This window comes from Eublepharis macularius, chromosome 7 (genome assembly GCF_028583425.1).
Source record: "Eublepharis macularius isolate TG4126 chromosome 7, MPM_Emac_v1.0, whole genome shotgun sequence".
NCBI classification, from domain to species: domain Eukaryota; kingdom Metazoa; phylum Chordata; class Lepidosauria; order Squamata; family Eublepharidae; genus Eublepharis; species Eublepharis macularius.
The window spans coordinates 143,619,255-143,646,172 of NC_072796.1; the positions used below are offsets into that span (position 1 = coordinate 143,619,255).

The following is a 26,918-nucleotide window of genomic DNA, read 5'->3' on the forward strand; positions in this document are numbered from 1 at the left end:
TCTGTGCACAGAATGAAAAGTGTGGCTTGCATTCCTCTCTGTTCAAGCAGCTCCTTCTGGTGCCCCCGCCCCCCGCCGCCCCGCGATTATTCTCAGGGCCCTGGGACCGGCACAGAGCAGCAGCCGAATGCATTGTGTGTGGGGGGAGGGGTTTACCAAAATAAGGAAGGATGAGGGGCTTGGGGCATCCACTGCAGCTCTGCTGAGGAAATGGGCCCACTCCACCCCACTGTCTGTCACTCCACCCAAGGACCCACACGGCTGTTCCTCCGCACAGATCCCTCAACCCCCCCCCAAGTTTATATGTATTTATTTACTTCATTTGTACCCCCTCTTCTCCCCAGTGGAGACCCTGAGCAACTCGCGGCTTCCTCCTCTCCTCCATTTTAGACACACAAGAACCACCCTGTGAGGTGGGTTAGGCTGAGAATTTCTACGGCAGAGTGAGGATTTGAATGCAGGTCTCCCGGATCATAGCCTGGCCCTGTAACTGCTCCGTATGACTTTTCTAGGGGTTGGAAGGAGCTGCAGAAGTTGAAGAACACTGGGATGCTCTGTGTGACTTCCGTGCTGCGCCTGAGACCAGCCAGTATGATTGCTAAGCACAGGGCTACATCTGGTAGGGAAGGGCCCCCCTTCCTCTATTTCTGGAGGGGGGGGTTCTTGCCCCACCACAGGCTGCCCTAGTCACCAGAGAGCGAAAAGCAAGCCAAGAGAAGGCGGCTGTCGAAGAGAGGGGCCCAAGCACGGGCAGTGCCCGGGGGGGGGAGGCAAAGGGCACAGGGCCACCTCTCCAGTGCAGCCTCCTCTGCAAGCGGGGAGGGGCCCCAGTGGTCTCTCTGCAGCCCTGGCCTGAGGAGCAGGGGCAGCCTGCCTCCCCCCCCCTCTCTCTCGGGCCAGGATCGTCAAGCAAGCGCTTGGAGTGGCACAGAGAGGGAAGAGCCAATGCCACGCAGGGACTTGGGTGGGCAGGGGAGGAAACTGGCATCCCTTCTTGGGCCAGCTCTGCTGCCAGGCAGATCCGTGCCTCGGCACAGACAAGGGCAGCATGGGCTCAAGAGGGGCTGGGCGTGCCTCACTGGGGACGGCACACACCTCGCCTGAGCCCTGCTAATCACTCGGCACACACAACCGGACTAGAACTCAAGCAGAGAGACTCTGGCTTTCTGTCCAGGTGACAACCCTTTCTCTCCTCAAACCCAAGCAGGCTGCTGCCTCCCCTCCACCCCGGAAAGGGCGCTTGCTGCCCCTGGGCAGGTGCTGTGGGTGGGAGAGAGCGCTTGCCCCCCACCCACCCTCAGGAGCTCACCTGGTGGCAGGTGGAGCCTGCAGGTAGTAGGCCATCAGCTCCACCACCAGGTCCTTGCTGCCCTTGTTGAGGATCAGGAGGGCACGTAGCGCAGCCAGGATGAATCTCTGCTGTGTCTCTTCCTAGGGGGAGACCGGAAGGCAGAGCCCATTTGCCTCACGCAGAAATAAAAAGCGCCTGCGCTTGTCAACCCGCAAGCCACTCCAGCCAGGGGGGAGCTGACCTTCCTCTTGCATACTTGGCGGTCTGGCCACAGGGACGCCGAAGGCCATGTCCAGGGGGCCCACCCCTGTAGTTCCACACAACGCAGGCATAGCCAGGACCACGCTAGCTGTGCAAAGGATATCCAGAACCACAGTGGAAGAGGCGGCTTCCATTCCACAATTTTAGAGTGGTGGCTGTATTTAGGAATGCACAAAGCCTTGGCCTGTGGCTGTGGATTGGGCCCCTCTGAATTCTGCAGTGTCCCCCCACACCACAGGAGTGTGCAAATCAGGAATCCAGCCCAATACCCCTGAAAGCGCCCCCCCAGCATGCCAGGGGCAGCCCCACCTGCATGGAGGGGGCTCCTTCCTTCATGTTCAGAAGGCTAATGAGGACGTCATGGACGGTGCCGCTCGTCCCAGGCCCCCAGGCCTCCCGCAGGCTCAGGACGGCGTCCAGGAGCTGGGTCTTGGTGCTGAAGTCAACAGTAGGAAAGGCTGCCAGCAGCCGGGCCAGGAACTCGTCCAGGCCCATCTCCGGCGGAAAGCCCTGGCGAGAGGGAAGACAAGCTGCTCAGAGGCCCTCCTGCCCTCAGTGGGTGGATCTTCCTCAGCCTCCTCCTCCTCCTCACCCAGAGGAACTACTGCAGAGAGAGCCACTTTCTGGCAGGAGCTGACCAGAGGATCAAGAGCACGTGCAGAAGGCAGTGGCGCATGCCAGAATGTCAAGAAGCAGATTTGTGGATCACTGCTGGGTAGGGAGAGGAATGACTGGCAAAACTGCTGGAGGAATCGGCTGCCTGGGGACGTGGTGGGTTCCCCTTCATTGGCAGTCTTCAAGGAGTGGCTAGACAAATACTTGTCAGGGATGCTTCGGGCTGTTCCTGCACTGGGCGGGGAGTTGGACTAGATGGTCTGTAAGGCCCCTTCCAGCTCTAGGATTCTATGAGCCTATGAAAGCACACCCCATCGCCCCAGTCAGGTTCATGAGAACATAAGAGAAGCCATGTTGGATCAGGCCAATGGCCCATCCAGTCCAACACTCTGAGGCCAAAAACCCAGGTGTCCTCAGGAGGTCTGCCAGTGGGGGACGGGACACTAGAAGCCCTCCCACTGATTGCCCCTGTCAGGTTCAGTGTGTATATGAACTGTACTGACTCCATTTTCTAATGCTTCTAGTGTTTAAGTGCTTTCCCCACAGGTGCACCCGTTCCCAAGCAGACTTCTCACCGGACGAGATTGTTTTGTCTAAACACCGTTCCACCCAGGATTGGCCTTGGGAGAGTCCAGCTTCCCAAGACTGAAAGATGTTGTTTTGAGAACTGTGGGGGGAGGCTGGTTCAGCTGGGAACTGTTACTTTGTACCTCATGCTTTGCCCTTCATTGGTAACAATGCTCTTGTACCATCCTGAATCTCCTATTCAGGACAGTGGACTATAATGAACCATTTCTGCAGTAAAGTTTCCTTATTCAAACAATGGACTCTTGTTTGCTTGTAGAGGAGAACCTGTAGGAAGGACATTGTCTAGCCACAGTCTGACATTTTGTTACCAATCATGTCTAAGCCGGGCTCATCGGAATCCAAAGCAGTCCCGAACAGGGATCCTTTGTTTGATCCGTATGCTTCTCCCGGCGTTCAACAATTGCAACCTCAAGGCCCTGCACCAGCAGGGAACGGAGCTTCAACTACCACCCCTCCTCTCATCGATCTCGACAGTGTAGGTGAAAAGCCGACGGCCACCACCCTACCTTTGTTCTCGGTACCCACACTCTCGGAGTGGGGACCCAGACCCCGAGAAACGAGAGAGCGCAGGGCCAGTGGGGTGCTCCATTCGTTACCCATGGATGGGCGCCGAAGCCTAGAAACAGTCCCTGAACTGGACAGTAGCCAACCCTGGCTGTTTTGGAATAGGACGACCGAACAGATAGAATGGGAAACGTCCCGTCGCGGCGTCCTAAGTTGGGATTATTCGGAACTCACTCCGTGGACGGAGCAACCAGAGAGTTCCGAGCAAAGTTGGGTACAGATGCAAACCCGTACCCTGGCTGTGGATTCCGGCAGTTACTGGACTGGCCAAAGGAATTCTAGCGGCGAGATCGCAAGACGATCAAGGAGACCCTCCACCTTGGAGGCCGAATACCCCGTTGGCTGCTGCTGCCAGGGATTCCACGACGGACCAACCGGGTCCAAGCAGAATGCAATTGCTAGAAGCTAGGTTAGTCGATATGGAAGAAAGCCTAGCTCATGCTATACATCTACTCTCATTAATGGTGGCGGGAGAGAGACCATCACCCGAAGAGATGGCTATACAAATAGCTACCTTACAAAGCGTTATTTCTAACCCGAGGGAGCCCGCCCCGTTGCAGCCGCAGCCCTTGGACAACCCAGGGACGGGAGGTGAAGGGGATTCCTGCTCCGATAGCCAGTGCCCTGACGATGCCTCAGAATCGGAGGAAGAGGGGGAGCCCTGCCCTGGAGAGACTCCAAAGGAGATCCCTAAGACGGACGAAGACCCGGATCCCGGGGACACTCCAACCGATGTCCCAAGAGGGAACGGAGAAGAGCCAACCCGCCCGACAGAAGCTCCGGTAATACCCCCTCCAACTTCTCCGATAGTCGTCCAACCGGATCAGCTAGAAGAACCTCCAGCTCATCCAAGGGGGGAGACACCACTCCAACCGCCGACAACGACTCCTGTACAACAACCCCCAGGGGGGGATCAACCACTGCAGATCGTACCCCGAGGACAACTCCCGGGTCCGAGATTACCGACGCCGGGAGGGGCAAGCCCGCGCGGCCCAGCACCGATCAGGCCCTCGCCGCAGCGGCCCCTCCCGCTCCGACCTCAACAAATACCACCACAACAGCCGGTGTTACCACCTCCCGATCAACCGGTAAGGCCTCCCCCTCTTCGACCGCACCGACCCGCGCCCTAGCGGCCAATTCTGGCCCAACCTGTTCGGCCACCCCCAACCCAACCGGTACGGCCGCCGCCAGCTCAACCGGTAATACCTCCGCCAACCCAACCAGTGAGGCCCCCTCCAATACAACCAGCCCCGCATCTGACGCCGCAGCCGGGGGGTCCCGGGCAGCCATTACTGCCGCCGCAACCCTGGCCCCAACTACCCCCACCACCCCAGCAACCTCTTATCACGCCGCAACCCCAATTAAATGCTCCGCTGGACTATTACCCTACACCGGCCCCAAGGCAAGATCTTCCGATAGGCTGGGTAAAACTGGAAGCCACTTTTGACGGAGATCCCTCCAAGTTGGGATTTTTCCTAGTACAAGTGGTACAGTTCTTCAATCGATGGGGACATCTATTCGGAAATGAGGCCAGCCAGATCGAACATCTCGGTTCACGGCTTCAGGGCAAAGTGGCAGACTGGTATGTAGGACTATACAATGTTGGGGCCCCAGAACTCAATACCTTACAAGGGTTGGTGGATGCTATAAGGGCGCAATATGAAGACCCCTTAGAAGAGACCAGAGCCAGAACAGAATTGCAAGCTCTTAAGCAAGGCAGCATGTCGGCAAGAGACTATGTTACAAAATTCCGACAGCTGGCCGCCAAATGCCCTAGGTGTGAGGAATCCACCAAAATAATACTGTTTAAACAAGGGCTAAACCCGAGGCTTCTGGACAGGGCTCTCATGCAAGACAATCCTCCTACACTGTTAGGATGGATTCAACTAACCTGCGAAGTTGAGAATCGTATATTAGAAGTCTGATTAGTTGAGCAACAACAACAATCAGGACAAAGACGGCCCTTGACTTTGCAGAAGGGAGGACGAGGCGCTGGATATGCTACCCGAGGAGCGAGAGATGCTAGATGGCAACAAGGCTTGTGCTTGCAATGCGGGCAAGCTGGCCACTTTGCAGCACAATGCCCTTACAGGCCTGTGCAAAGACCTCCGCTCCAATTACGGCGTCCAACCCCTGCTCCGTTTCCCACATCGCAACGCCCAACACCAGCTCCCAGATCGGGTAGGGGTCGCGGCACTTCCCAACGAAATGCCCCAGACAGAGGGTTAGAAGCGGAAGAACTCATGGAATACGACCCCACTACCTTAAATGTAGAAGAGAGTCCGGAAAGCCCCCAGTCGGGAAACGAAATGGATCTGTCGTGAAAGGGCCCAAACGGCAGATCCACTCTCGACCCGTCCCAACTAGGGACCGGCCGCACGGGTCCATATTATTCATACCAGTGACTTTGTTAAACCCTGAAAGGAAGATGCACATCCGCGTACAAGCCTTAATTGACTCAGGCTGCTCTAGAGACATCATTGCCCCAGCCCTGGTCAATGGACTAGTATTACCAGTGCGGGAATTACAAAACCCAGTCATTTTCGAACAAATGGATGGCACCAATATGAACCCCGTCACCACGGAAACAATCCTGGTGGTGACGGGCATGGGCCAACACTGGGAAAAAAGATCTTTCGTTATTAGCACCACGGCCAAATACCCGTTAATTCTGGGCAGTAAGTGGCTATGCGATCATAACCCCTATATAAATTGGGCAGAAGGAAGCATCACCTTCAGCCATGCCAACTGCGAAAACCATCAATGGAATCAAAGCTGGGGATGAGTGGAAAACCGCATTTAATACACCCCTCGGACAATATGAATACTTAGTTATGCCTTTTGGATTAACTGGAGCCCCATCTGTATTCATGTCCATGATAAATGAAGTACTGCATGAATTCCTGTATAAAGGAGTGGTGGTGTATCTTGATGATGTGTTAATTTATTCAGAATCAGAGGAGGATCATGTACAATTGGTTCAAAAAAGTCCTGGTAACCTTAATGAATAACAAACTGCCCATCAAACTGTCTAAATGCGAATTCCATAAGACTGAACTCACTTACCTTGGTTATTGTATATCCCAAGAAGGCTTAAAAATGGATCCAGCCAAAATACGGGCGATCCAAGAATGGCAAACTCCCACTACCCGTAAAGAATTGCAATCTTTCTTGGGATTTGCCAACTTCTATAGGGAATTTATTGCAAATTTCGCACAGATCACGCTTCCCCTAACGGAATTGTTAAAAACCAAGGATAAAGGGGACCAAGCGAAAAAACCCTCCTCCAAATTGCTATGGACACCCGAGTGCCAAACAGCCTTTGAAGGCTTAAAACAGCAATTCGTAACAGAACCCATTCTCTGCCACCCCGATGAAAACTACCCCTTCATAGTGCAGGTCGACGCCAGTGATACTGCAATTGGAGGAGTCTTATTGCAGAAGGGGGAGGACGGGAAGCTTCGGCCTTGTGCATTCCTATCGAGAAAGTTTTCTGATGCGGAAAGAAATTGGAATGTGTGGGAGAAGGAAGCCTTTGCAGTAAAAGCCGCCCTTACGAACTGGCGGCATTGGTTGGAAGGGGCACGCCACCCATTTGAGGTTTGGACAGATCATAAAAATCTAGAGGCCCTCCGAAGCCCTCGCCGATTGAATGCCAAGCAATTGCGGTGGGCAGAATTTTTCTCCAAATTCAATTTCACTTTGAATTACCTCCCGGGCAAAACTAACTTTCTAGTGGACGCCCTATCGCGCATGCCCCAACATAAGAGCAAACGGGAGGAGACTATAGATACAGTCTTCTCACCTACGCAATTGGGAGGCGTGGTAACTACACGCAGCCGCGCAAGCCAACCCCTTCCGCACAGCCAGGAATGGAAATCGAAACTTAAGGCCGAGGTGGAGAAGGAGGGGGATAAGGCGCCCAAATCCATACTGAAACAATCCCCACAGGGGGATTGGTTATCAGGAAACAGATTTTATGTACCCGACAGTCTGCGAAAAGAGGTCTTACAGCGGTGTCATGATGCCCCCACCGCCGGACACTATGGGTACTTGAAAACGTTACACTTAATACAACGGCAGTTCTGGTGGCCGGGCATGCGCAAAGACATTTCCCAATACGTAGCCTCCTGCCCCATTTGCCTCAGCGCCAAAACCCACAAGGGGAAACCTCCGGGTCTACTACAACCATTGGAAACGCCCAGCAGACCTTGGGAAACGATCTCCATGGACTTTATCACCGATTTACCAGTTTCCAAAGGACATAACTGCATTTTAGTAGTCGTAGATCTGTTTTCCAAACAAGCCCATTTCATTCCATGTACCACTATCCCCACTGCTCGAAAACTGGCAGATCTATTCTTAAAACACATTGTAAAATTACATTCTTTTCCGTCCAAGGTAATTTCGGATCGCGGCGGACAATTCGTTGCCAACTTCTGGCGGGAGCTTTTGCAAATGTTAAATATTGAACAAGGAATCAGTTCAAGCCACCATCCTCAAACCGACGGGCAGTCAGAAAAAACTAATCAAATCTTAGAACAATTCCTTCGTTGCTACATCAACTTCCAACAAGATAACTGGGTGGATCTCCTCCCTCTAGCAGAGTTTTCGTACAACAACAGTGTACATGCTTCTACAGGAGAGGCCCCTTTCAAAATTGTGTATGGGGCCCACTTTAACCCTTTTCCATTGGACGCTCCCCCTTCCTTCTCCTCAACGTCGCCAGATGTCTCTTCATGGTGGGGGGAGGCTGCCCAACAATGGACTCTCATCAAAAAACACCTCGAGAAAGCCAAACAGGATTCGGTTTCGTTTTCTCAGCCATGCCGGACTCTCCTCTCGGCTGGTCCGGGAGGAAACGACCGGGCACCCTGACCGGGCGGCTGATCCGCAAGGATTAGCCCCCAGGACTCCCAGGGAGGGAGCCAGGGTCCGGGACGCGGCGGGAAGAACTCCCCGAAATCAATGCGGGGGGGGGAATTGCCCGTTTGTCCCTATGGAGGCCGGCAGACGTGTACGCCGCCTCGAGTGCCGCCGGGCAACGAGAAACGGCAAATAAAAGAAACAGGCGGAAGCCCGTAAACAAGCGAATCCCTTCTGTTCTACAAGCGTTTGTGAAGGAGAGGTTGATCTGAAGAAGATTCGTTCTTCCCCTTCGTTGAGTTCCAGAATTTTGTTGGCGCCCCCCCCCCCCCAAATGGCAGCAAAGAAGCAAAGTCCCGCTCTCGGTAAGTCAATCTCGGCTACCTTGAAGGGGGAGTCGCTCGAAGAGTTGGTGCGCAGGGCGGTGGTGGAAGCCATAAAACCCTTTGTTGACAAGCTGAACGAAACTGATCAAAGGGTGGGCTTAATTGAAAGCGAAGTGAAAACCATTAAGGCAGCAGCGGGGGGGGCAGAGAAGTCTGCTCTGGAAAGTGCGTCACTTGTGAAGGCTACAAAAAAGGAGCTGAAGCTGGTTGAGAACCAGCTGATCGGGCTACAGATGGAATGAACGCAGACAATTTTGCGTCTCCAAAACGTGAAAGAGGAGGAAAAAGAGGATCTGTGGGAGGTGGTCTCGGAACTATTGGCGATACCCGCGAGGACGACTAAAGAAGAGGTTAAAAGCGCCATTTTGGAGGTCCGTCGGGCTTCTTCAAAATATGCAACAAAGCGACAGTTGCCTCGTGAGATCATTATTGACTTTTCATCTAAAAAGATTCGGGACACCATCCTATATAACTCATACAATGCGGATTTGGACTTTATGGGTTTGAAAGTCAAGATTTTGAAGGACGTTCCATTTCTAGTCCGGAAACGGCATTTTAAATATAAAAAGTTTGCAGCTCTTCTGAGGGACCATGGAATAAAGTACAAATGGTTATTCCCGGAAGGAATATGGTTCAGATATAAAGATCAGGCCTATAAGATATTATCAGAAGATCAACGAAAGGATTTTGAGAATAAAAACCCAGAACTCTGCTGCACCGAGAACGAAGAAAAGGAGGAGCCGGAGGGGGGGGGGGAGGAGGAGAGCACCGCAACAGCGGTTGCACAGAGAGAACTGCGTCCGGGACCTAGAAGGGGGAGGAAAGTTTAATCAGAATTTGAAATGTTTATTCTCTGTATGATTAACCACTCCATCATTATCCTATGGAGCTATTTTTGTATTATGACAGTATGAAGGGAAACATTGAAGTGTAGTGTTTAGTGTTTGTAGTTCATTCCCCCCCCTTTTTCTTTTTCTTTTTTTCTTTTTCCACCCCCCTTTGTCCCTTCCCTCTCCCCTTTCCTTGTGATAGTCTTGTGTAGTGCTGTGTAGTGTTTTGTAGTTATGAAAAATAAAAAAATTTATAAAAAAAAAAAGAGAGAGAAAGCCAAACAGGATTACAAAAAGTATGCCGATCGCCACCGTGCGGCCGAATGGGATTTACAACCTGGGGATCATGTTTATATTTCCACCAAGAATTTAAAACTAGCACAAATCAGCCGCAAACTGGCATTAAAGTTCCTTGGACCTTTTCCAGTGCGCAAAGTGATCAACAAAGTGACCGTTGCTGTAAATTTGCCCAAAAATCTGCGCCATGTTCATGATACATTCCACGTCAGTCTGTTGAAGAAGGCTCCATCAGACGATAAATGGCACGTCAAAGCTCCACCCATTCCAACATTGATAGATGACCAAATACACTATGAGGTACAACAGATCCTGGACTCTAAGATCAAATGCAACCAGCTGTTTTACCTCATCAGATGGAAGGACTTTGACTCTGGGTTCGATGAGTGGGTGAACTCTGTACATGTTCATGCTCCTAGATTAACCAAAGCTTTTCATACTCGCTACCCATCTAAACCTGGGGGGGATTTATTTTAAGGGGGGCAGAATGTCAGGTTCAGTGTGTATATGAACTGTACTGACTCCATTTTCTAATGCTTCTAGTGTTTAAGTGCTTTCCCCACAGGTGCACCCGTTCCCAAGCAGACTTCTCACCGGACGAGATTGTTTTGTCTAAACACCGTTCCACCCAGGATTGGCCTTGGGAGAGTCCAGCTTCCCAAGACTGAAAGATGTTGTTTTGAGAACTGTGGGGGGAGGCTGGTTCAGCTGGGAACTGTTACTTTGTACCTCATGCTTTGCCCTTCATTGGTAACAATGCTCTTGTACCATCCTGAATCTCCTATTCAGGACAGTGGACTATAATGAACCATTTCTGCAGTAAAGTTTCCTTATTCAAACAATGGACTCTTGTTTGCTTGTAGAGGAGAACCTGTAGGAAGGACATTGTCTAGCCACAGTCTGACAGCCCCCCCCCAAACACCAAGAATACAGAGCATCACTGCCCTAGACAGAGAGTTCCATCTAGACCTTGTGGCTAATAGCCACGGATGGACCTCTGCTCCATATGTTTCTCCATTCCCCTCTTGAAGCTGTCTATGCTTGAAGCTGCCACCACCTCCTGAGGCAGTGAATTCCTTGTGTTAATCACCCTTTGGGTGAAGAAGTACTTCCTTTTTGCTGTTCTGACCCAACTGCTCAGCAATTTCATTGCGTGGCCACGAGTTCTTGTATTGTGAGAAAGGGAGAAAAATGCTTCTCTCTCTTCCTTCTCAATCCCATGCATAATCCTGTCAACCTCTGGCCCCTTCCCCATGACTGCAGGGCAGCAACAGAGACCCTTCGTGGGTCACCAGCTGCAGCAGGACTTTTCTTCCAGTAGGGGGGTGAGTAGGGAGAACTCAGAGATCACTGAAGCTGGAGGTTCATCACAGTAACAAAGAGGAGGAATTTATATGCACAGGTTGCTTTTAAAGAACAGATCAGCAGCCCAGGCCTCCCAACGTTCAACGAGAGGCACATACATTTAACCAAGTTATGGCTTCAGCTGGGGATTTTTAAATTTCACAAAGCCCATCACGGGGCTTGTTCGCACACACCCACGAGAACAGAAAGGCAGCTCCATAGGCCGGAAACACGTGTCTAAAAGAGGAGGAGAACGGGCATGGAGGATTCTCAGAGCCAAGCTACAAGTGACGCCTTACACAGGTTGGACACTTGTCAGCTTCCCTCAAGTTTTGATGGGAAATGTAGGCGCGCTGGTTTTACAGCTTGGCTCTCCATTACAGCTGCAAGACCAGGACGCCTCCATTTCCCATCAAAACTTGAGGGAAGCTGACAAGTGTCCAACCTGTGTCAGGCGTCACTTGTAGCTTGGCTCTCATCCTCTCTTTCTCTTTCAGCTCCATATGCTGGGCAAAGGTGTCGAGATAGCCCTTGCATGGCGGGGGGGGGGGCGGGGGGGCAGGGAGCTTTCACACAGCACCGTCTGGCCTTCCTCACAGCCCACCCACTCCTTGCTGCCTGCACGTGTCTCTCCTGCCCCCTCCCATCCCCCAAATTCCAGCCTTCCTTTTTTGCCCCCCACCCTTAAGTTTTTTTTTTAAATTCCACGTTTCTCAGCAGGAAACGAGCACGCAAAAGAAGCCAGCGGCTGCGATTCTTCTGCTTGCAATCGGGCTCGGCTGTTCTCCGGTCACAGAACTGGACGTTTTTAGCCCAGAATGTTCTGAAGGGCTCCCCAGAAGCCATCGCGACTTGCCACCCCCGGGCCAGCCTTTCATGCGGCTTCGGCAGAACGGGCAGGACTAGAGCTCAGCCACTCTTCGCCACTAGCAGCGACCTCAAGAGACTCGTCCTCGTTGCTTTCTGTGCTGCAGGAGTCGAGCGGGCCCAGCTCCTCACCTGTGGGAACAGCTGCTTGAACCAGTCGGCATCCTGGAACTGCCAAAGAGGGGCCGGGATCTCTTCCTCAGACCTGGCCTCGGTTTCTGGGTAGTGAGATTCATCCAGCTGCGTCAGGAAAACCCTGGAAGAGCTCTGCAATGAGGGGCCAGGAGGAGAAGCAAGGACTGGAGAGGCTTTGCGATTCAGGCCCCCGTGCCTCGTGATCCCCGGAGGGTGGCCTGCCATCGAGCCTGGAGCCCCTGAGTCAGTCCTCTGCCTTCCTCCAAGGAGCTCAAGGCAGTATAGGTGGCTCTTCTCTCCACACAACAACCCTGTGAGGTAGGCAAGGCTGAGTGAGGACTGGCCAGAGGCAGCTGCATGAGCTTTGTGGCTTCAGTGAGGATTTGAAGCTGAAGTCCTGCACTGTGCCACGTAACCAGGATGCCTTTCCCCCGATGGCCCCATTGGGTCCTGCCCATTCCCCCCCCCGGCATTACCTCCTGGATGCTCGCTCCAGAAATGCTGCTCAGTTTTGCCTCTGATGGGTCCCTCCCAGGCTGTTGATCCTGAACAACGTCCTCGACCGACTTGGCTCCCAAGGCAGTCTGTGGCTCCTAGAAAAGGCAGATGGTTTGGGGCTGACCCTGGCAGCAGATCAGAGTGGACGGGGGGCGGGGGCTGTGGCATGACCCCCCAGGCCTGACCCACAATGGCTGCCTGGCCCAAAGGCACACGAGGCGTCCCCCCTTGCTGAAGCTAAGAGAAGCTGCCTGTGGATGGGACGCTGCCTGCACCACCCCCGTGCCTGCGTGCACCCCCCTCGGGACCTCTTGAGCTCCACGCAGTAAAAGTCTGTCTCCACCAGGCAGCTTTCACAAACCGGTTCTCGCTCGGCCTTCTAGAGCCGTTCCCTCTGCACTCCCTTTTGGGGGCCCCGTGCTCTGCCCGGGCCCTTCTCTTCCTCCTGCTCACGCAGGGCAGGGGCCTTCCACGTGGGCTCAGGCCATTCTTGGAGCTTTTCCAAACTCAGATCTGTACAGCCCCAAACCTTTGCCAGGGTGGTGGAGTTGCTGTTGTTTAAGGAACTTCTGTGCGGCCCTTTGTGCAACAAAGTCATCCTTAAAACCCATTAAAAAGGTCACACACCAAATCCAAAGAGGCAGAGACCGGCAACAGCCAGACTAGATTTCATGTTTGTCGTTCTTAAAACATTTTTTGCCTCCATCTCTTCTTAAGACTTAAGTCGGATGAACTTTAGCCAACTGAAGCTCATTCCAGACAAGACAGACACGTAGTTAGCAGAGCATATGGGGAGGCACTCCCCCTAAAAGATCACCTGGCAGCTGGCGTTAATGCGCCAGGCATCCTTCCAGAAGATCCTCACCAAACTTTCTCCCCCAGAACGTGAAGCAAGAAACCATCTTGTGAAGCGGAGAGGAGGCAGGGAGAATCCCTGCCCGTGGCTCCCTGTGGCTCTGAACCACACATCAAACCAGCCTGACCCAAAGGCACTGAGCACCGCCCGCCTGTAGATTCCCCCTTACCTTCTGGGCCCTCACGAGACTCTCTGCACTAGGATATTCCAGGCCGTGGAACTGCTTCGTGACCACCGAATTGGGGATGAACCCAGAAGAGACCTTGGGCAGCAGCAAGCTCTCTGGCTCCTGGCAAAGAAGATCGAGGCAGCTCAGGATGCAGCTCCCCCCACCCCACCCCCCCGTGTGCTGGCGCTGATCTTCCCTGCTACAGATGAACGTGAAGCCATGTGGTCCAGCATCAGAAAAGGGCAATGGTCTCTCTCTCTCTGAGCCCCCCCCCAAGCCACTGCAGAGAAACACCCTAAGAACAAAACAGCAGCCATCTTGACTGCTGTTGTGCCCAATCGCAAGGGGGGTGGAGCAGCCCCCCCCATCAGATGTGGCTCAAGGGGCAGGCAGCCCACAGCCAGGAGGCATTCAGGCCAGCAAGGTCTTGGCTAGTAGGGCAGGAAGAGACCGCCCCTCTCTGGAGCTTCATGCCTCCCTCCAAGCGCTCCTCATCCTCCACTGGGGACTCCCCCCACCCAAGTTTTAAGACCCTCTGTGAAAATCCAAGTGCAGGGCAGGAGTCTGGGCCTTCTTTAGCAGGGCAGAGCCGAAGGAGTTCAGACCAGGCGAACGTCGGCCAGCCTGTGAGAACAGCACGCGGTGGAATCTCAAAGCGACAGGGCCCAGCATTTCTTGGCTCCCTCGGGGCGGGGGCACAATGTGGAGAAATCACGCACGTTGCCACGCACGAGCAGAAAGCAGGCGAGGCCAGGCAGACAGGGCAAATGAACACCGGAGTCACTTCAGCAACAGGGACGAACGCATCACTTGGCATGCGCAGAGTGGCACCAACAGGTGCGCAGACAGGCCAGTCGGCAGGGGCGCTGGGGCTTCCAAGCGAGTCCCATTGGCCCTCTCTCCTTTGGAGAGCTTGGGAGGTGGGTCTCCATTTGATGGACACGGAGGGACAGAGGAAACCCCACAGCCTTTCGCTGTTATGGAGCTCTTCCTCCCACATGGGGCCTGAGCAAGGCAGAGCACAACCCTTGCCGGGACAGAGGCACGGACTCCCCCTCCCACATCACACTCCACCACAACGGCTGTGGCTCAGGATGGAGAAGAGAACCTCCGACTCTGGGCAGGGTGCTTCTGCAGGCCCAGAGAGCCAAGCCAGAGGAGGGGAGGCGTGTTCCTCGTCTTTCCTCCTGGCAAAGCCCTCGTGGGCACATGGGCCAGCGTGTTGCAGTGGTTCATGTCTCAAACTAGGACCTGGGAGCCCCCCCTCCCCGCCGCCGCCATGGCAGCTCACTGGGTGACCTTGGGCCAGTCTGACCCTGGCCTACCTCACAGGAATGTTGTGAGAATAAAGTGGAGGAGGTGAAACCATTGTAAGCTACTTTATTAATAATAAAATAGTAACAATAATAATAACTGCACTTGTATACTGCTATTCTAAGATGAGTGCCACACTCAGAGCAGTGAGCAACGTCAGTGTTGTCATTATTCCCACAATGCAGCTGGGCTGAGAGGAGGGGCTCACCCAAAGCTGCCTGCCGAGTTCACGGCAGGAGTGGGATTTGAACTAGCAGAGTGCTCCTTTGCAATCCAACCACTTAACCACTATGCCACCGTGGAGAAAGCAAAGTAAGACAATGAAGAAAAGGCAGTTGGGCCTGGGCCTGGCCCTGTGCCTGGCCCGCTCTCACCATCTCCGACCGGAGCTGCTCCTTGCTGGCTGCTGGCTCGGCAAAGAAGCCCTTGAGGATCTCGGAGGGTGTTTGGCTTCTGGGACGCAAAGAGGACTCACCGCCCTTGGAAGACTCTTGGCTCCCCACAGCTGTCACAGGCTCCTCAGAGCTGAGGATCTAGACACAATCCAGGCGGCCCTTAAAGCCAGGATCCCACCCAGAGATCGCCCCCCCTTCTCTGCTTCCCGGTCTGGCCCACCAGACCCCAATAAACACCACAAGACAAAGGACCTGTCCCATTCCCCTCCCCCAATGGGAAGACGGTCGGCTGTCTATGCTTTGTGGGTAGCGGGTACTACAGAGTAGGAAATGCACATTAATTCTGCAACTGTGGAGGACTGAGTGTTTTTCTTTTCTGTTAAAAAAAAGTTTCTAACCCCCATGAAGGCTAAGAAAAAATGTGAAAACATGAAAACACGTGATTGGGTTCTTCTAAACTCCCAGCAACTTCTCTGCAAGCTCCATTAAAAGGGAAGCCAGACCTTTCTCTGGAGCAAATCCAGTTCATTTTAACGGGCTCTGCATTTGCAAAAGTCCTGCGGGGCAGCACCCATAAGACTGGGGGCGGGGGGGGGGAATGCATCTTGGTGCAGTTCTGCAGGGCAGAGACATCTTCACCCTCACGCTTGGCTGCCCCGCCTCCACGCCTCTAGGCCTTGGAACTACCACTCCAGTGGGAGCAAGGCGGGGGGGGGGGGGCGGGAAGATGCTGGGACAGAAACGACGGGCACACCTGTGACTAACCCCTATCCCCGCAGTTCGAACCCATCCCTTGGCAGGGGTTTTTTTGCCTGTGGCAGCAACCTTCTTGCCCCCCTCCCTGCCCTTCCACCCTGACCGTGGTCCCTCGAGACCTTGAGCTGCCAAAGGCACGGCACACATCGACTCAACACAATCGGGTCAGCTGCAAAGTGCAACGGTTGTGAAATCGGCAGAGCCAGAGTCCCACCTTCCGGGGGGCTTCCTGTTGCAAAGGGAAGCCCCCCCGCCCCCAGGTGTGAGACGTGCTGTGGGGACCCGCTGCTGCCAGGGCCCCACTCGGCTGCAAGCTGACCCTGCGTTGATCAGGCCTTACCTTCTCACTCCTGGCAACTTCCCCGATGCTGGCCAGGGAGCCTGGCAAAGAGGGTGACGGCGAGAACCTCGGTTCATCCTCAGGAACGACGGTTAATTCTCTCTCAAGGTGGTGGTCGGAGAAAAGGGAGCCCTAGGCCAAAAGCCACATTTGGAAGGGCTTCAGTGATCACCTGGGTATCTCCCCCCCCTGCCTCCCCATCATTCCCAAGCCATACTTTCACACGCACTCCCCCCCCCCATACTAGTGCCTGACAGTGGGGCAGGTCCAGAGGGTCCTCTGAGCCATTCCCTCCTGCTCTGCCTTTCCACATGCCTGGCCCCCCACCCCCAAAACACAGCAGGTTGTGCACTCCAGTGCCGGTGCACACACATGGCTGATTTGCTAACGAAAACCTTTCAAAGGGCTGGGAGGGGAAACTTTGGACTGGTACAGGGCATGTCTGCCCAGCGTCTGGCTGTGGGAATTGGAAAAAAAAGGAGCAACAGTGGAAAGGGTTAAATCCTCCCTCCAGTCCTTCCCTCCCTTGTGCCCGTCACTGTGGGTGCAGGACTTCCTCCGCGCAAGGCAGCTGCTCTGCCACAGAGCCTTCACCTGTTTGACAAAGCCCCCCACCCCCCATCCCCAAGTCTTCTGCCAATTCACAGCAGAACAGGACAGGCCTTCTTAAGCTGGCTCAATAGCAGGAAGCCAAAAGCAGGTGCAAGCCCCCAGCTCTCACCAGGGAGGAAGGCAGCCGTGGGTCTCTTGGGGATCTGTGTTATGAGCATTTGTTCATCAACTATCTGCATTATGAGGCGAAGCGGCCAAGTCTGCAGATGACACCAACATCATCATCCCGGGCAGAGTGGCTCCAGCCAAAGCCCCTTGGAACTTTGCATGAGGCAGCCCCCCAAATTATTCAAGATGGTGAACATCTCAGCAGATTGCAAAAAGCTCCAAAAGGAGGGAGGGACTTCTGCGTGCAATGCACGGTTAACGTAAGGAGTTCACCACCTCCAGGCGCGATGACGGCCACTAGCTTGGGAGACTTTAAAAGGGGATTGGGCAGAATCGTGGGGAGGAAGTCTGTCGGCTGCGGTCAGCCTCCATGTCCAGGTGGGCAGCGTGCCTCTGAACAGCAGCTCCTGGGTCAATAGTTAGCCACTGCAAGGCCACGTGGGCTTTGGGGCTCTTATGTCCTCTCTCCTGGGCTAGATGTGCAAGGCCCGAATGGAGGACATGCCAGTTCCACAGCACCAGTCAGGCAAAGCAAGAGAAAGTGTGTGTGTGGGGGGGGGGGCGCGTACTCTTGCTGACCAGCTCCTTCTCACCTCCTCCCTGTGAATCCTGACCTTCCCGAAGACGGTTTCAATGAAAGACTCTGCAGATAAAGGCGCTCTTAGGGCGCCCGATGGTTTCTGGGCTAAGTCTGCGGCAGATGCAAAGGCACTGGGCGTGGTGCTCAGGGAGGGGATCTTCAGTGCGACGAGTGACGTCTTCGTGTCTTGGGGGGCTGGCACCGGCCTCTTCCCCTCAGCCTCGGCCTAGAAGACCCAAGAGGCATGCTGAGAGTTGGATACTGCTGTGCCCCCCCCCATGGCTCACCCACACTCTGGAATGGATCCAGATCCCCACCAGGACACTCTTCTCCTTTTCTACTTGGAGCTGGTTGAATGAAGCCTGCTTGGCTCCAGGCGGGGGGATGACGGAAGCGGTGGAAGAAGCGACGGAGACTCTGTCCACGATGGAGCCGGCATCCTGTGGGTGGAGGGGAGACAGGAAGGATCCCTTGGCGAAGACGGGTGCCCCTGCAACCCAGATGGGGTCCACACACCCCCTGGGCAAGGTTTCCTCGAGAAGGGCCTGTCCTCAACAAGAAGGCTGCGGGGGGGGGGGGCGGTGCTGCGTTTTCACCCCCTGGCAGCAAAAAAGGGCGTGGCCATCTAGGGGAAGCAGGCTTCGCATCCTCCGCGAGGAGGACGGATTTTTGGTGGCCAAACTTTTTGGTAAGCACAGCCCCTCTCCTTTAACAGAGGGGCGAACCCTTTCCCTGCTTCCAACAACCAGACAAAGCACAAGGATTGTTTTTCCCTGACTCCCTGCCGGGACGTGCCTGCTGCTGACGCTCTTGTTGGCGTCATCCTCTGACAGGCGAGTTTCTTTCCTGACCAGAATCGCTTTGCTTTGTCTCTGTTGTGACCTGCTGCTGGGAACTGTTAGGGCAGAAGTGAGCCTGGTAGGTCTGGTCACGGAGGGACCCTGAGATCCGAGGCTCAGGGCTACCCGTTGCTTAGCCAAGGGCTGAGCAGACCCTGGAGCAGCTGGGGGGGGGTGCCGGGGGGGGAACATTCCAGTTACCTTGAGTAGCTCACTGGCAGCTTTCAGGGAGGCTAGTTGAGGGAAAGCCCCCAGGAACATGTTTGAGGGGTTGGGGCCGTACAGTTCCGAGATGGACCCGCACCGGCAGATGGCCTCCAGCACCTCGTCAGCATTGAACACGTCCTCCTCAGGGATCTGCAGGGGGAAGGGGGAGGCCAAAGCACAGCAGGTGTCCATTGGCACAGGCCAAGAAAAGGATTCAGGAAAAGGAGGCCATTGGGGGAGCAGAAGAGAAGAGACGGTTGTGGGCAGGTGGCGGCAGGCAGGTGCTTCGTCAGGTAAGAACAGGCACCCTGAAGGAATGAGTGAGTGAGTGAGTGAGTGCGTGTGTGTGCGGGCAAGGGCACCCGAGGCTGAAGAGGAAGTGTTCTAAAGAGAGTTTCAGGCGGGCAGCCGTGTTGGTCTGCAGTAGAAGAGCAAGGTTCAGGTCCAGCGGCAACTCAGGCCACAGGGATGATATCAGTCCGTGCCCCCTTTCCCTCTGGTTTATCTTTATGGTTAGGGAAGAGAGGAGGGGGCCGCCATCTGGGGTCTGGAATGTCTGTGTATTGACAATTCTGATTTTTAATGTATTTAAATGTTTTTATCTTTTGTATTATTTATACTGTTGTAGCCTGCCTTGAGCCCGCTTGCGGGGAGGGCAGGCTAGAAATCAAATTGTTGTTATTATTGATAATAACAACAACAACAACAAGGCCCACAAGACTTCCAGGTACGAGCTTCCGCTCTCAAAAGCTCCTCCCCTAGAAATCTAGTTGGCCTTTAAGCTTGACCCAAATCTTGCTCTTCTAAAGACGGGTCCCAGAGACGCGCACAGCCTTGCTGGGCAACCCTTGGCCAGGCTGCAGAAACTGCTGCGCTCAGGGGCCCTGCAGTGCCAGGGGTGGGAGCAAGGACCTTCTCCCGGGCCCCCTTCTCTGGCCAAGCCACCCAAGTGTCTGCTTGCAGGACACGGTAAGGGGGGGGGCCAAGGCTCCATTAGAGTCAGGCTTCTTCCTGGCCATGAGTGACCCGGGAGGTGGCAAGTCCTGCACCCTGGAGCAGCCATTGCCCTGCCATGCTGAAGGGAGAGACCCTTGGCTGGAGAGACCCTCGCTCAGCACACCAAAGCCCCTTCGCCCGGCCACATTTTCTCCAAGGAGGCGGAGCCTGTGATGGTCAGCGGGGCGTAGTAGCATTCCACCCCTCCAGGCAACCCTCCTGAGGTTTGCCCTCTCCAACCCCCCCCCAACAAAGCTTTACCTCCATGTGGGGCTGCTTCTTGTAGAATATCTGCAGGTACTGTTCAAAGGCCTCGTCCCGCATTTCCTTGGTGGGCCGCACTTTCTGGACCGCACGAACTTTCCCCCTCTGGAGCTGCTGCAAGTCCTGGCTCCTTGCATCCAGCATCACAGACCCCTGTAAGGGCCAGAGCTCAGGCTTCTCCACCCCTCCCTCTTCCCACGGTCTGTTCCGCTCTCCGGGATAGCCCCCGGCCGGGGGGAGCAGGCTGCACCCGCTTGGCAGGCAAACCCGCCACAGAACCCCCCGCCAAGGACACCCTGGGTGGCAAAGGGCCAAGGGAAAGCTCTGCTCTGGCACTCTCCCTGCCCCCCCCAAGCTGCAAGCCCACCCCTCAGCCTGCTTCTCCTTTCCCAAAAGGACATCAGACTTTTGCTGTCCCTCGAAGATGCAGGGCACAGCCCAAGCCCCTCAGGACCTTGCCATGGGTGGGTGGGGGGGGGCAGAGGGAGGGGAGGCACCCCTGAGAGCGTACGCTGCTTCCTCTGGGCTGCCTGTCCCCATAAAATGGAAGAGGGAAGAACAACATTGCAAACCGCTTGTGTCTCCAATGGGGAGAAAAGCAGGCTAAAGAAATCTAAACAAATCCATGTCCACTCCCAGGCCCATGGACTCCTACGGCTGAAAAGAGCGCAGGGACGTCTTAACTCCCCTCTGGCAGAATTCCCTGAACCAAAAGACCCCCCAAGGACGACCTCCTCTGCCAGCCTGATGCCGCAAGGGGGCCAGCCGTGCCCTGCTCCCTTCCGGAGCTCAAGAATCTGCCCCCAGAGCTGCTTGCCCAGCCTTGCCTGGAAGCCCCCAAGGGATGGGTGGCAAAAGGGGACAGAGACCAACTGTTAGCAGACCAACTCTTACGCCCTGGGTGTGGCAAGGCAGTAGGATGGAACTGCTTGGGAGGGGGGCTTCAGAAGGGAAGAGGGCCGGGGTCTATGGCGGTGTTTCTTGCACGCCTCCCCTTGCTCTGACTGCATTGCCCACCCTCTGCACTGCTCATGGCCTGTCTAGGGTTAGCCAGGTTTCTGGCTGCATCCTGTTCTCATTTCTGTCACCCGAGTCCTAGTTCTCTGTTGACTGGGTGCCTTATGGGGTCCGTCTGTTTTTTATATTTTGTAATCCACCTTGACTTTCAGTGAGAAAAACTGGGTGATAAATGTAAATAAAATAAAAAAATGAAATGAAACCCAGCCCTGTCTGTCCTAACAAGGACCTGCTCCAGGAGTGAGATCTGCCCTCTTGAAATTTACCTTTGCCTCCACCTGGACGTTCCTAATCACCTTTGTCTCTTTTGGGGTCATCTGGTGAGCGCCGGGCAGAGATGACCTGCGTGGACAGGTAAGGGCAGGAGCAGGAAAGAATCATCCCCACCCCACCCCCATTTTGGAATCACAACTTGATGAGGACCCTCTCCCCCCCCCCCGCCCACACACACACATGTCAGCAGCAGCAGCAGCAGCAAGAGCCCCTGGATCGGAAGCATCTCCAGGCAGGACCAGTCCTTCCATCACCCCTCTGCCCTCCCAGGGGGCCTCTGGTGGGTGGCCTCTCCAGGTAAGGACAGTCTTGGTCTGGCCAGCCTCCAGTAAAGACCAGTCTCCTCAAGGGCTTGCCTCAAACCTGTGTTTGGAGCCTCTCCAGGCATTAAGCTACGGAGGTGGGGGGATAGAGGAATCAACGGAGCCCCGGAACAGGCAAGCGGGGCGTGATGGTTAGAGCCTCTGAGTAGGTGCACACACGGCGCAGTTCAAATCCTGCCATGAAACTTCCTAGTGATGATGGGCCAGCCCCCCCCCTCCATCTCAGTCTCAGTGTATTGCACCTCTTGGGACTGCAATGAGGACGGAAGGGAGGGGGGGCCATTTACACGTCTCCAGTCCCTCTGGAGCCAGGCTGCATCCAGACACACATGGTCCCGAGGAGAACCACTGGCACCATCGTGGAGCAAGGGGCCTTCGAGGACAGGCCCCGAGGCTCTGCCCACAACAGAGAGCCCGATTGTGCTGAAGGCGAGTGCGTGAGCCCCAGACTTCCGGGACCAGAGCAGAGCCCCCCCCCACCCCCATCTTACATGTCCTCCTCTGCAGGTGGCTCCTGCATCAGCCTCCTGGCATTGCCCCGGACGAGGTGATCAAAACAGGATTTCCTGATGGGGAGGGGGGTGTCCTGGATGGGCTGCAGGAACCTGGCGCACAGCAGCTGCGGACCCAAGGGAACAAAGCCCAAGACTCAGGGCGCAGGAGGGAGGCAGTTCCCGCGGTCGGTCCACGGCTGCACCTGGCTGGCTTCTGGTGGGCCACAGGTGGGCTCCGGGGCCTCTGGGTTCCCCGGGTGCCAGCAGGAGGTCCCCTGCCTACCGTCATGTTGTAGTAGCTTGGCAGGTACTTGATGTGATGGATGAGGTAGAGGTGCCGCTCGATGCCGACCAGCAGATCCCCCTGAGGGTTGGCAAAAGCCAGGCTTTCCGGGATCGTGTTCAGCTTCAGGTGCCTGCGGGGCCGGGGCAAGGGACTTTGTCAGCCCCAGCAAGGGACCCCTGCTGCAGTGGCCCACTCCCAGCCCCTCAGCCCCCTCTCCCCGCGACTGTGGTGGGGTCCAGGTCTGCACACGGAGGCTGCGTCAGGACTTAGATCAGTTTTGAAACTTACTGCTTTGGGATAAACATCACCAGCAGAAGAAGCTGGCTGCGTTTGGGGCGGATCAGTATGAGGCCAGGACTAGTAATGATGATCCAGGCAGCTTCAGGTCAGCTGCTGCGTTCCTCTAACTGGAACGTAAAGTTAAGCGGGGTGTGTGGGGTGTGTGTATGGCAGAGCCTGAGCAAGAGAAGAGGCCTGACTCTGCCCCCTCCCGTTGCCCTCTGGTCTTTGCAATCCATTTCTGCAGCATCTCCTTTTAAAAGTAAGCAGACATGGTTCGTGGCCAAGCCATCAGGGGCAGTTTCCTCTATAACTCTCCCCTAAAACTACTTGTCAGATCTTACGTGGGAACAATCTACAGACAAATGGAACAATGCAGAGTTATGGTAAAATCTGGTTAAGTGGCTGGACTGCGAACCAGCCCTCTGCTGGTTCGACTCCCACTCCTGCCATGAGCTCAGCAGGTGGCCTTGGGGCAGCCCCTCCTCTCAGCCCAACTGTATTGTGGGGATAATGATGATAACACTTTGTTGTTATTCGTTCACTGCCCTAAGTGGGGCACTCATCTGTCCAGAAGGGCAGAGTTATTATTATAGAGTTATTATTATGAGCACAGTTATTATTATAGGGTAAATTTACATAGAAAAAAGATTACAGAATTAGGAGCATAAAAGAAAGTATGAGAGGGAAGAGTCCTGAGAGGGACTGAAATGCCAGTAGAAGAAACAGAGATAGTTTCACGAGGGGGAGCGTTTCAGACTGAGGGACCAGCCAAAAAAAAAGGGGAAAGCCCCTCACCCCACAAATCGTGGACAAGCCCAGGTCTGCAGAATTGGATGCTAGACGGGTTTACTCAGGAGTAAATCTGCTCGCTCTCAGGACTGCTTGGCAGCATGAATATGCACCCTGCCTGGAGACTGAACACCCAAGACACACAAGAAAAGGCCAAAGCTAGCCTGAGCAGCCATGGGGGAAGGGCGCCTGGCTCCAGCCCCCTCGCCCATCTGCGCCCCACCCCCCACTTGCAGGAAAGGTGGTGACCAGGGAAGGGGCAGCCTGCCACTCACCGGAGCAGCTTATTCTCGATGTTCCAGACCTTCACAGAGCCGTCCCTGCTGGCGGAGGCAAAGATCTTCAGGTTGGGGCAGCAGCAGAGACCTGGCAGGAGGGGGGGCAGCAGTGAGACGAGAGGCCTGGCAAGTGCCATCCCCTTGAGGGGTGCCTGGGGGCACAGAGCCCAGACCCTAAGTGTCCCATAGCCCCCTTGATGAGGTTCCCACTTGATCCCCGGGGGGACTGTGGAAAAAGCTTCAGGGGCCAAAGGCCTCTCCTGAGGCAGGACTGGGAGAAGTTGCCCAGTGAGGCCACTGTAGACTCGGGTCTGAAGGATTTTATGCCCTCTTAATCACTCCCCTCCCTGCGCAGCTGCACCCCCTTTGTCTGCCTCCCTGGCTGCCCAGCACTCCACTCTTCCTCCTCTCTTCACTCACACAGCACTTCACCCTATTTTTAAAATTCTTATCCCCCCACACACCACCAGCCTGGCTCAAGGGGACCCCAGGGTGAGTGGAGGGGGCTCAAGTCTCCCACCCTCCTGCTTCCCCCAGCTGAAGCAGCCCGACAGGGTAGATTACAGCGGCAGGCTCACCCGCGGCTCTGCTCAGCTCCTAAGCAGGCCAGGATGTTTGCATGAACACTTGCGACTGCTCAGCCCTTCAGTTCAATCCCAGGGCGGAAGGCATTGGGCACCCCCTGCAAAGCATCTCCGCTGGCCACAGGTTTTGTGCCCACCCTCACTGAAGTACCGGGGACCAGACGGGGTCATGGCTGGGTCTGGAAATGTCACCAAGGGCAGGGGATGGTTTCAAGTACAGCTTGTGAAGCTCGGTTCAAAGCCAAAGCACATGGGAACAGGCAAGCGGCGTGGCCTGCCCTGTGGCTCCTCTCTGAGGAAGGTGCTTGAGCTTGTCTTGAGCTGAGCTTGTCTTGAACTGGGAAGGCTGCCCCTTCACAGTAGAGGCAGATCTGGCACTACTGATTGTCCATTATGGGTCCATCTGAACATGGAGGGCAGCAATGGGCCACAGGGCGGGGCAGGAATCATGCTTTTCTTGCTGGGAGGGCTAGCCTGCCTGTTCATCCTTCTGCCCTTCTTGAATGTAGAGAAAGGCCCTCCACTCCAATAATTCAACCATTGGATTCCACTGTCTCCTTGCCACTGGAGTCCCTCTGCAAATACACAGCTGGCAGAGAGGACCAGCCACTCATTCTCCAAGCGCACTCAAGCTCTTCGGTATGCAAATGGTGGGTGGTGAAAAACGAAGGGTTGGTCATCTCATGTCTTGCTAGAATGTCACTCCTCAAAGGGCAGAGCTGGAGACAGTCAAATGACTAGATATTTTTTCTCCCTCTTGAGGCAAGAAGGGGAGATGGACTTCCAAAGGTGGGTGGACAATTCCCAGGACACAGAGAAGACCCTCTTCTTAGGGCTTCTGACCAGGGAGGCACAAGTCATGAAGGGCTCGGTCTTTACCTAGGAGCTGCACCTTGTCCAAGGCGGGTAAGGGGCAAAGATAATTGACTTTTATCCACTGTAACTTCAAGAAAGACTAGTTTGTTCTAAGAAACATTGGAAAAGAGCAGGAGTGATGACAGAAGCCAAATGGTAACAGCCGGTGAATGACCAAGGCAGGTATGACTAAATAGGGTGGGGTATGCAGTGGGATAGTGCGTGTGGAGAAATCAGCATTGGTAATGAGACAGCAAGGCTCTGTTTTGATTCAGTCCAGGTGGATGCATTGTCTTGAGCTTGGTTATCAGTTGCAATTCAGCAGTCTCTCTTTCTAATCTCCCTTTGAAATTCCTCCTGCCCTGCCACTAATTTCATAAGTCTTATAGATGCTCTTGCTCTTTTCCACTGCTACAGACAGACTAACACGGCTACTCGTCTTGATCTAGCTCTTAAGAAACACTGTTTAGGATAAGTACAGCGTTCAGGATTGAGAGGGTTGCTTGTTTTCACCTTTTCTTTGTATCCTTGCTCAGCCTGGTGCTTGAACAGATTGTGTGTCCTCTTTTTATTTTGATTACATTTGCTTCTATTTAGAATGCTCTAAGCCTGATCTCTGAAAACACATCACTCCTACTCGCCCTTGCTATTTAAAGAGCAGTAAAGGGGAGGGGAAGCAGATAAGCTTGCTATGCTGGAGCCCAAAAGAGCCAATGTACTAAAGTGAAATGGATTCCACCCCCATACTAGCTGGTATGAGTAAAGTGGGAGATGTGGCATCTAGGTGGAGCCTCTAAACAGCAACACAGGTGTAGCAAGCTGGATGCGCGACTGCATCCAGCAGGAGATACTTGTTGATTTGCTGGTGGAGGCTGTTCACTCAGTTCATTTTTACTACTACCCCTTAGCTCCCAAGGGTGGATGCCATTCTCACAAGAGCAGGGGAGGAGGGGCAGCAAAAGCACTCTGGGCATCCAAATGAGCAGCTTGCAGCTGAGGCAGGGGGAGATCAGTTATGCTGTCTTTGGGACTCACAGTCTGTTCTCTGTATCCAAGAGCCAAATGGGGCTTCCAAGTAGGAACTCTGTGAGCTTACATGGCTCACCTGATGTGTTTTCTGCAAGGGGTGCTTGGGTGCCTCACACGCTGCCCGTCCCCCTCCCCTCACGTAAGCTGGGGACTGCACCGGTGCACCTGTAATGTCATCCAGTGGGTCATCCTCTGGCCCATGCTCAGAGCGGGTCTGCTCCATCAGGTTGTAGTAGACAATGCTGTAGGTGACCGTCTCCGGGTCTTGGAAAGCCACGGCCAGTGTCTCACCCAGGCAACACATGTGCCACGCAGGGACAGCACAGGAGAAGCACAGGAGCGGGACCAAGCTCTCCTCAGCATAGGGGAAGACACGCCACATCTTCACTGTCAGATCAGTGCCTGTGCAGGGACAGGGGGCGGAAGGAGTGAGAGGGGAGGGGGGGCATAGAGTCAGGGCAAGTCTTCCAGAGCAGGAGGGAGTCCCTCTCCCTTGCATTGGGTCCTGGAGTGGGGGGGGGAATACTTATTGGCCCCTCAGTGACTCGTCTGTGTGGTGTTCCATGAAAACCAAAACGTGTGAATTTGGGGAAGGTCGGTGGCATTTATTGATCTGCTTGTGCATAATTCTGTTCCTGAGAGTCCTGGGCATTTGGCATTTCTCCTTACAGATGCTGACAGGAACAAAATCCACTTTCTGCCCATGACTTTTCATACCTGCCCCACTCTG

The 26,918-nt window shown here is 54.6% G+C and overlaps 1 protein-coding gene across 1 annotated transcript in view; it reads right to left on the reverse strand.

Moving 5' to 3' along the window:
- Positions 1–26,918, reverse strand: part of WDR97 (WD repeat domain 97) — a 58,618-nt gene that overhangs the window by 9,619 nt on the left and 22,081 nt on the right. Inside the window, exons 6-21 of the mRNA XM_054984383.1 lie at positions 26,354–26,590; positions 23,718–23,808; positions 22,369–22,501; positions 22,083–22,210; positions 21,262–21,337; positions 19,976–20,131; positions 18,713–18,868; positions 17,990–18,112; positions 17,686–17,898; positions 16,373–16,504; positions 15,256–15,414; positions 13,568–13,687; positions 12,521–12,637; positions 12,042–12,176; positions 1,862–2,062; positions 1,310–1,431 (exon numbers count right to left, since the gene is read on the reverse strand). Coding sequence (XP_054840358.1) covers positions 1,310–1,431; positions 1,862–2,062; positions 12,042–12,176; positions 12,521–12,637; positions 13,568–13,687; positions 15,256–15,414; positions 16,373–16,504; positions 17,686–17,898; positions 17,990–18,112; positions 18,713–18,868; positions 19,976–20,131; positions 21,262–21,337; positions 22,083–22,210; positions 22,369–22,501; positions 23,718–23,808; positions 26,354–26,590 — 2,299 coding nt within the window. The remainder of the gene's footprint in view (positions 1–1,309; positions 1,432–1,861; positions 2,063–12,041; positions 12,177–12,520; positions 12,638–13,567; positions 13,688–15,255; positions 15,415–16,372; positions 16,505–17,685; positions 17,899–17,989; positions 18,113–18,712; positions 18,869–19,975; positions 20,132–21,261; positions 21,338–22,082; positions 22,211–22,368; positions 22,502–23,717; positions 23,809–26,353; positions 26,591–26,918) is intronic.